This window comes from Saccoglossus kowalevskii, chromosome 1, assembly GCF_978046115.1.
Source record: "Saccoglossus kowalevskii chromosome 1, keSacKowa6.1, whole genome shotgun sequence".
Classification (NCBI taxonomy): domain Eukaryota; kingdom Metazoa; phylum Hemichordata; class Enteropneusta; family Harrimaniidae; genus Saccoglossus; species Saccoglossus kowalevskii.
The window spans coordinates 7,479,452-7,489,081 of NC_140641.1; the positions used below are offsets into that span (position 1 = coordinate 7,479,452).

Here is a 9,630-nt window from a genome sequence, read left to right on the forward strand (position 1 = left end):
TACGCGTGGCTGATCTACCATTTGACATTTTTGTTTCATGTTAAACCGAACTCTGGGGAAGGTGCGTGTTTGTGCGACTGTGAAAGCATTCAGGACTACAATTTTGTGTAAGTTAATGTTGGGAAGTCTCAACATAAGATGAAAGTACGACCATGTTAACTGCGTCGCCACCTGTGTATAAATGGGACAGAGAATCACAATGGTGTAGAAAAGACTGAAAAGCACGTGACAGTGTGTGTGTGTGTGTGTGTGGAGCCCCCTATAACTATTTATGATTAAAATATTATCTACTGAGAACTTACCATTATTTATATTGATTACATTTTGATTGTTTAATGTTTGATTGATTTTACATGCGTACATTGCTTATATATTATTTATTTGAATGTGTCCATTGCATATGAACTGCTCTATATAACAATCTCTTGTAATAACCATTTGTAATAGATGTTTTAAAGGTGTAAGAGTTCCTTACGGCTCCACATAGGTAACTCTGATCATAACCCTCTTCATTTATTCACATTTTTAAACATTAAAGCGGGAGAGTCGTCACCTACGCATGCGTCAGATGGCCAAAGTGTGTCATTGTTTACAAACAAGCGTCTACCCATGAGCCTTATAAACTGTGTGTGTAAGGTAGAAGGATGTGCCTACACGTGGCATTCTACCTATATCAAATACAAATAAGTAACATGTGCTATTTTGGTGAGATACAATTGCTTCATGGGTTATATTAAAACAAATGATCTCCCTATTGAAACGCAAGTGATGAGAACAGTTATAAGTCAGACATTTGCATTTGAATTGCGATATAATTTACCAACAAGTATTTTCCGATGACATGTTCGGGACGCTCCTTTTGCGCATTACACGAGATTTCGTAGTCAACAGGAAATCGCTGATGAAAATTGATGACGTCAATGGCAATGAAAGCAGTGCCCACGCTAGTTAAGGAAGGTTGGTGAGCAGATCTCGCCGCATGAAAAATTTGGTGCCTTTGCCATGTGACTTCGAGCCACTAGAATCACTATAGTAATTGGTATAAAGAAAAAAGAAGAGACATATAATATTTGCTTTGCTGATCAGAAGATGATATGAATGTCATGTATGTCATGTATACATGCATGTTTTATTGGCATTGAAAAGTTGAAGTAATTCAAATCATTGCATTGTAACGCCTGCTTTAATAATGCATGCAACTGTTTGTATACGATTCTTTGAGTTAGGCTTTTATTAAATACATGTCATCTTTTCACAAACGGAGTAAACGATAGTGTTTTACATTATAATAATTGGGTAAATTGTGTCTCGAAATGTATACTAGCATATACGTATTAATAGATATAAATGTGTGGCGTGAAATGTAATGCAGCAAATAAAGTGCACTTCCGGTCGACTTAAATGAGCGTAAACTAGCAGATTCAACAATTTGAACAATAAAACAAACAAACAAAAACATCTAAATATAAATAATTTGTTTTTTTGTTCTTGATTAAGGTGGTATCATAACTAGCCCTTGTTGACATCCCATAAACTGTATCATAAAAAATGAAAAACTCATGAATATTTAGATCAGTTAATTTGTCAAACGTTTATCCAAAAAATGTAACTTCAATCATATCTTCACGTAAAGATGAAGGTAACAAGTCACACATTTTCAGTTGTTCCCTGTAACTCATTTCATAGTCATTGTGGCACGCCTCAGAACTGATTCGTACAGATCTAAGTTTTGTTTGGTTCCAAGGGAACAAACAATACTGCCATATTCCACAGACGACCATGCAAGACTAATATATAAAATGTTATGGTCGACATAACAATGTGATTATCAAACGTTCTGGATTCGCATTTTTAACCTTGGCAGAAAGGTAAGTATCGAATATTTGACACTATTTAAAAATTACATCATTCATAGTCTAGCTGAATTACATTGGGAATCTTTTCTTATAATTAATACTTCTTTTACATTACTTGTCATTAAATTCCATATCCCATTTCAGCATTTCAATTATATAAAGCATCTAGGTCATGTTTTTGTTTTGTATACGTCTGTATAATTTGGTGTCTTCGGCAAATAGTGCCATTTTACTGTTTTTTGAGTCATTTATAGAAGAAACAAGGATGGCCCCAAGACGAATCACTGGAAAACACTTGAATTGACAGGGAAAAAATCAGACGAGCAACCCTCGACTATTCTTATTACAAAATCATTTATCATATTGACATTAGCTTCATAAGACCAAATTGAGTCATCATCCAATGGTGAAGAATCCTTCAAAAAGAAACTCACTGTAGATCTCGTATGCAATATAATCGCCTGATTTATGTTATTGCCAAAAACTAATCCATGGGTTCCTGTGTCAAAGGTAATTTCTTTTGTCAATTCATGCAAATCCATCAACAACGTTTTGAGTAATAAAAGTATTCCCAATATTAGCTGTTTCCATGCAAAGTATGCCCTACATCTGAACATAAATGTAATTGCTTAGTCCCTGGGTCAAAGTAATCCATGCTGAACATTTCATGGGAATCTATTTATACCAGTTTGGCTTACAAATTAAATGGCTGTTCCATGGTCCTTACAACTTCACGAGAATCCATTTTTAATGTTTCGAGTTATAAATAATATAGTTGTTTCCATGGAAACTGGACTTGATTTCTAGTGAAATATAATAGGTTAGTCCCCGTGTCAAGGGCAGCCTGTCTTTAAACTTCCATGAGAATCTTGTTGAAGATAAACAAATAAACATATGTCAGCAAAAAACATAATCGTCTTATGAAAGTTATTACATTATGACGCAATCACAATCGCAGTCATAATCTCTGTCACCAACATCAAAACACCCATCATCTCCACAGGAACAACATCCATCATCTCCACAGGAACAACATCCGTCATCTCCACAGGAGCAGCAACCGCCATCTTCACATGAACAACACCTATCACTGTATTTATCACAACAAGGAAAACATGGACAGCTGGAGAACTGGCAACATCCATCCTCGTCTGCACATCCATTGTTATAACAACTGTTACAGCAACCATCACCATGTACTGTATGTACATCCATAGCTGACCCTATTGCCCTGTCTATATTTGTCTCACCTAAGCCTTGATTAGTATATAGTATGTGATCAGTGGATGGTTGTACAACTATAGCATTTTGATGTCCAGCAATTGCGGCAGTGTTGAAAATGAGGTCAATATCTTGGGGAGATACATTATTTTCATTGCATTTTACTTCCTGTATCACTTTCTGGAGAGTTTCTGACGGATTTGGGTCATTCAATTGATACTGACGAAATAGTTCACACAGCATAATTAGAGTGTATGCAAGGCTATCTTTGGGTAACTCTAGTGCATATATGATAATGTTCTCCCGGGGTTGTAACTCATAAATATGATGGGCAAAAATGGTTGATTCTGCAAGAAGCTTCCATTTATGCTCCATCTTTGAGTTACTCGGAAAGTTATTTACAGAGGGGCATTCAATAAATTGTAATGCATCTTCATCATATCGAACATCATCCATCATACAATGGCGATCAGCAACATGATTGAGTGTCTCAGAATCGTTGATAAGTTCATCTGTGAACAGATCTTGAATGTCAACAGATCTGCAGCTTTCTTTCTGTACTAATCGTTTTGAGTCTGATTGTGGAAGATGGGACAAACCTGGGAAGTAGTAATCATTTAATGAAGAACATTGACATGCTATCTCAAGTTTGTTAATGACACTCAGTACTCTTTTGATTAGCTCGTTAGCACTCCATCTTGCTTGGTCTGGATTTTGTTCAATTTCTAACAGTAGGGCTGTTTTTAACATGCTCATGCTAACAGATGAAGACATAATTTGGTTAGAAATATGTTGCAGCATATGGTCAGATTTCATAGATTCACACCTGCCAAGTAATATCAAGATCATTCTAAGGCATGAATAGCCAGCAAGAGGGACAGAAGAGCGGGTAATCACGTGTGTAGAGACCAAATTTGTTGATACATGCCAAAAGCAGCCATCCGTAGTTTGATGGTGGAGGCTGAGCGGTGGAGTTACATAAAACCCATTTGAAGATTCATCCATGAAAGTGTTGTGTAAAGGATTTGACAAAGGAATACGTTCAGGAATGTTTGTGGAAGACGGCCATCCGGGAAATTTGATAGATGGGATAATACATATTGTGACAGACTTCATGTTGGTGGAAAGTTTCCCAAGACACGGAAATGTAACATTCAATTCGACATGCCCCTCTTTTTGAGTGCACTCAGTTATGCAGGGCAAATCATTCTGCGGCAGCAATCCTGTCATTTGACAAGGATATAGACTGGCCCGTGATAAATCCTTGGCAAATTTCTTGACACAAGATGCAAACTGATTCAACAGATGTTGGGCGTGGAGAAAACCACCAGGAATTACAACATCAGACCATTCCTTCAGAACATTTTTATCAGTGATTCTAACACTATTTGCACCAGACTGATCAAGACTAACATCTTCAAAGAAGCATACTTCCGGGTTCAGTTTCTTGAAAGTGACTAAATATTGAAATTCACAGGGTTTATCAACACACACACCTTCATACATGTTTCCGTGACGCGCCATATCCTGGACAGCAAATCTGTCATCGCTTTTAGAAGCTTCTGAGAGTACATAAGAAGTAAAGTATTCAATAAGTACATGTAGCATTATGCCCTCTGGACCAATATGCGCTGATGAATGATCACTGAGTTGTAGTCCAAGCATTCTGCTAACACAGCTTTCATCCCACATAAGTAGTAGGTCATTAATTTTGTCCATTTTATTACTTTCCATGTTTTGCGATCAGTGTACCTGTAAAACAATATATTCCAATTTATTAATACGTAATGTCATTAAATTAAATCAAGTATGACCAGGTTTGATTTAGAATATCTGAATATTTTTCAGTGTCAGTGACAAAAATGACAATATCAATGACCACGTTTATTCTAAGACACATAGTACACTTATTAACATATCATTCGATCTACTCGAACAATATGATGTATATTTGCCAATACGCATACCAACATAGATTCTCACCGAACCAAATCTGATCAAACCAAATAATATCGATTGAAAATATAGCACAAAATTATATATTGCGAATACTTTGAAATTGCTTCTCAAATCTGTTTAAACATGAAAAAACTGACATTTTCATGGGATTACACTATGTGTAACCGCAGTGACGATGCTGTTTGTACTGTTTGAAATTTCTATCTCGGAATCCCATGAATGAGAGACATAAACTTGTCATCAGTGATGTTTTGACAAGTGAAATTAGTCAGCACTCTGCATATTGAACCATGTTATGTTATTTATTTCATCAAGCTCTCACACGTGTGGATTAACTGTGATTAGGCTTAACACAATAAACGTGTGTATATAAAGAATCAATATATTGGTATAATAGCTTATGGCATATATGTATTCTGTGCAATGGCTGCAAACAGTCATAACTCACTGGAATTGGGGGTCAGTTTATTGAGCTTACATGACCCCTGACGTATGATAAGCATGTTTTTAGCAGCTATCCAAGATAAGATAATTCATTGTTTAGTGAAATAAAAGACGGCGAATTAGAAAAGGTACATATGGTACATATCTATAATGACTGCCATGTGGCACGATAATAATGCATTATTTATTTCAAGGGCGATTTACTGAGTGTTCAGTACCGGGTAAATCTGTTTATTGAGTTTATTGTTTCTGAAAACGAATTCAGAAAATATGTTGCGTAATTGTCACGTGACGTCTGTATAATGCAGCATTCACATACAGATCACCAGAAAGCAAACTTAGATAAATTACTTATGTTATTGGAAAACAGGGATGAATAATATTCATGTAAATTCTCACACCCAGGAGTAAACGGTCAAACTTGGTAGATATGATATTTAGTATGTTGTGCCTGACCTGAGTCACCCATGTCAAAATCGTTTTCAGTCATCTTCCACAATATTTAGTATATAATATACGCCCTGCATATTAAAAGGTTAACGTAAAACAGTTATAAATCTAATTTTAAGAATTATTATATTATGTCAAAGTTACGTTTTATTCTATTATATAGGTCTGTTATCTCTAATACAGTCGTGGTAATTACACATTTAATACATTCCATGAACTCTTCTGCAGAATGAGTTGATTACGAATCACTGAATTTAGGGGGAGGCGCCCGCAACAAAATTGACAAATCAATTGACAAACCCAGCCCACTGGAGGTGCGCGGACGTGGTCGAAGGTCAATAGAAGGTCGCCCCTTTATCGAATTTCTTGATCCGCCAGTGCATTCAGGGCAGGCTGATGTGCTACCTATCAAACCACACTCACTTAGTAAAGACCGTCCGCAACGAAAAGACGGTAATCCACAAGTCGAATCTCGTACACTGATCACAAACAATGTACATTGTATATAGCAAGGTTCGAATGAACTTAGTTACAGTTCATCCCGGGAACATATATATCCGTCAACCAGCAGAAAATGCAAATATTTTATATTTACAGAATTAATGTTATTGATAAAGATATAAAAATAACTCAGCACTAATTATCCGTGGGTAATACATGGTTCACATATATTTTCGTCCATCATAATTCACAGACAGTGTGAAGTGAAATTCATTCTCAAATTTTCAGTGCATTTTTTTACAAAATCTATTTTTCTTGTTTACACCAAGTTTTTTTCTTCTACCAATTCGATTCCAAATTATTGTCAATTATTCTAATGTTTCTCAAAATTTATTTTTCTTTTCTAGAAAAAGATCATGTATTTGATAACATTTTTCAAACTTTGGTTCTCACACTTCTTTATAGTAACAGGTTCTCGTTTCACGGAAAGTTCTGTCCACATCCACATATATCAAGTAACAGCTCAAAAATAAAGGCGTCGTTATAAATCCGATATTTGCAAAATGAACAAACCCGGGGATGGTGATAGGCAGGATGGTGATATAACCTTTCACAAAACGTCGAACATCGAGAGGGACGTTTTTCCATTGATATGGTATGGTAAACGTCTAAATCTCGGCGAAAGCACATAATCCCACCCACTCTACTAGGAAACACCGGTTAAAAAGTACAAGTATTCACTCCTCAGCTAATCAAAAGTTGAAGATACCAAGTAATACGTCGTTTACTCAGAACAAATAGTTTTGATTTATACGCGTCGAGGTAAGGAGATGACAAGTAACGTTGTGTCATTTATTAAAATAAAGCAAATACAAATGCGGGGGGGGGTCAAAGCAATTTAAATTATCCTAACTAATATATTAGAGAGTCATTTTAAAGCCTCACATCATACAGCGTACTTTCTTCGATAAAATACAAATAACTTCATAATTAAATATAACATGCATACGCATAAGCAACACACTATTTCGTGTGTACCACATGAATACAAGGCAAAAGATTTCCGGTACGTGTCGTCATATTTATATGTAACAATATATAATTTTTCAAAGTCTCGTCATTCAAACCAACACGTGGTTTCTTGGAAGAAAGCTTCCGGATGCATGTGTACACAACGTTACCGCGACAGAGGAACATCAACATTTTTTTCTATGGTAAAAACACCTAAATAAAATTCGAATGCACGTTCAAACATTTACAATTAACCCCGGTTCCTTGTGGTTCTCTCGAATAGTGGTATTTATGTTCCGTTTACATCGGTTGCTTGCACGCCCGACATTTACACTTAAGATAAACATAAGTAGATACATAATTATCAACACTTAGTGATTTAACACTGTTTACAATGGAGAACAACTTAAATAAACATCACACAAATAAGCAGGTCAAATGAAAAAAAAGCAATGTACACTAAAAAAAGTTTTTTTTGTATATAAATTTAGAATATGACGACATGATGGAATAAAATTTATATTCAAAAATTTAAAAATTATATAACACAGTTTTCAAAATAAAGTCGATATATAGCGTTTATTATATTATAAATTATCTAATGTTATAGTAGTGTAATAAAGTTTAAGTTTTATAACGTGATGCAGACGATGACCTTTGACCTAGCAATCAGGCATATCCTACCAACGATTTCCCCCGAATTTAACACTAATTCACTTGGACCACAATCGACCATTAAACCACAGTCCTTCTATCGTGATAGGGTGAATGATGTGATAAAACATACGAAAAACTCGTAATAATATATGATGCGAAGGAGTCTGCTAAACCAATGTAAGCGGAAGTAGATCTAACTTTATCAAAAGTGTGTATACAGTTTGGCGGCAGAAATTAATCGAGACACAGTCGAGTGTTATATATTTATATATATGAGCACAGTCCCTCAGGTGTTGAGGGACTGTGATATGAGTCATACACGTGATCGAACTTCGTCACGCAAGCAACACAAGTTTACCTGCTAAATCGAAGAAATGTTTCGAGCAAATCCAACCAGTCGCAACTTCACTATCAAGGACAAGAATAATAACGATGTGGTCTTGTGTGAGCCGTCGCTCAGAATCAGGAGGGTCGTGGCTAGGCAAAGCTTTGCCGTGCTTTGACCATTGAGCTAAATAGAGAGCTCAATGCTTTGACGGAGGAAATAATCTTCGCCGTTTATTGCCATATGCGCATGCGTGAACCATATACATCTGCAAACTTCCGTATTAAATGACCTCAGGGAAATGACCCGGATATTACGCGTAACTTCACTTCAGGGCTCATACCGACTAAGGGATTGGTCAGTTACTTCAGCCTAGGTGGGGTCGGCAGATTCCATTTTGCCAGCTGTAAATCTCAGTTGACCCACCCCCTATCAAATAAAAAAAAAGTGGGAGACCCCCCCCCCCAACATTATATTTTAAAACGTGCTGACACACCCCCTCCCCCCCAAAAAAAACAAAAAAAACAAAGAAACATTAACAGTTTTGGCTCTGACATGAATACAAAATGTATTATATGTGCATTGAAAATATCATGGTTTGCCATAATTTTGACATAATTTTTAGTGTTTGCATTTAATAGACCTTAGGAGGGGAGGGGAAGCATAAAGCCAAAAAACGACTACAGAAAAGGCTGCAGGAAGGAGGGAAATCTATCCTGCTAAAGATAGTAAATAAAAACAAAGCTGTGGAGTACTCACTCAATAAACACCCTTATAAGATAGGAAAAGAGGATTTGAATCTAGGCGGTTTGAACTCTTTGAAAACTAAGTTGGATTTAAAATATCTTTCATATCTTATAGACCAGGAAAGCTTTACACCCGAAGCACAGTCTGTGCTTATGAAAACAAAGGAAACTTTGATTTTTGCTTAAAGGGGAAACGCTCAATCCCTTGATTGCACCAAGTGCTCATGGGTAATTAACTCCTCCTCTGTCCACTGAGTAAATGAATGCTTATCTCCCCTCCCCCCCCCCATGTACCGCTAATCCCACAAAACAACAACTGATATAAACATTCTAAGAACGGATTACAATTTGCTTGTTTAAATATAACATAGCAATTGAATTTCAAACAAATACAGAGCAGTCTTCATGAGCCATGATTTGAAACATCGCGCGCTCGGTAATTTATACATCGTCGGAAAAATATGACGCGGAACTAATTCAAGTTAATGATGGCCAACAAGAAAAGGTGGCATTCCACCGG

General features: G+C 36.2%; 1 protein-coding gene across 1 annotated transcript; it reads right to left on the reverse strand.

The window, feature by feature from the left end:
- Nucleotides 1-1,069: 1,069 nt before the first annotated feature.
- On the reverse strand, nucleotides 1,070-8,593 carry LOC144362075 (uncharacterized). Its single transcript, XM_078013662.2, has 2 exons — nucleotides 8,398-8,593; nucleotides 1,070-4,829 (listed from the first exon to the last, which is right to left on the reverse strand). The coding sequence occupies exon 2, from the start codon at nucleotides 4,809-4,811 to the stop codon at nucleotides 2,787-2,789; it is 2,025 nt and encodes a 674-aa protein (XP_077869788.1). The 5' UTR covers nucleotides 4,812-4,829; nucleotides 8,398-8,593; the 3' UTR covers nucleotides 1,070-2,786.
- Between the last annotated feature and the right edge of the window lie 1,037 nt (nucleotides 8,594-9,630).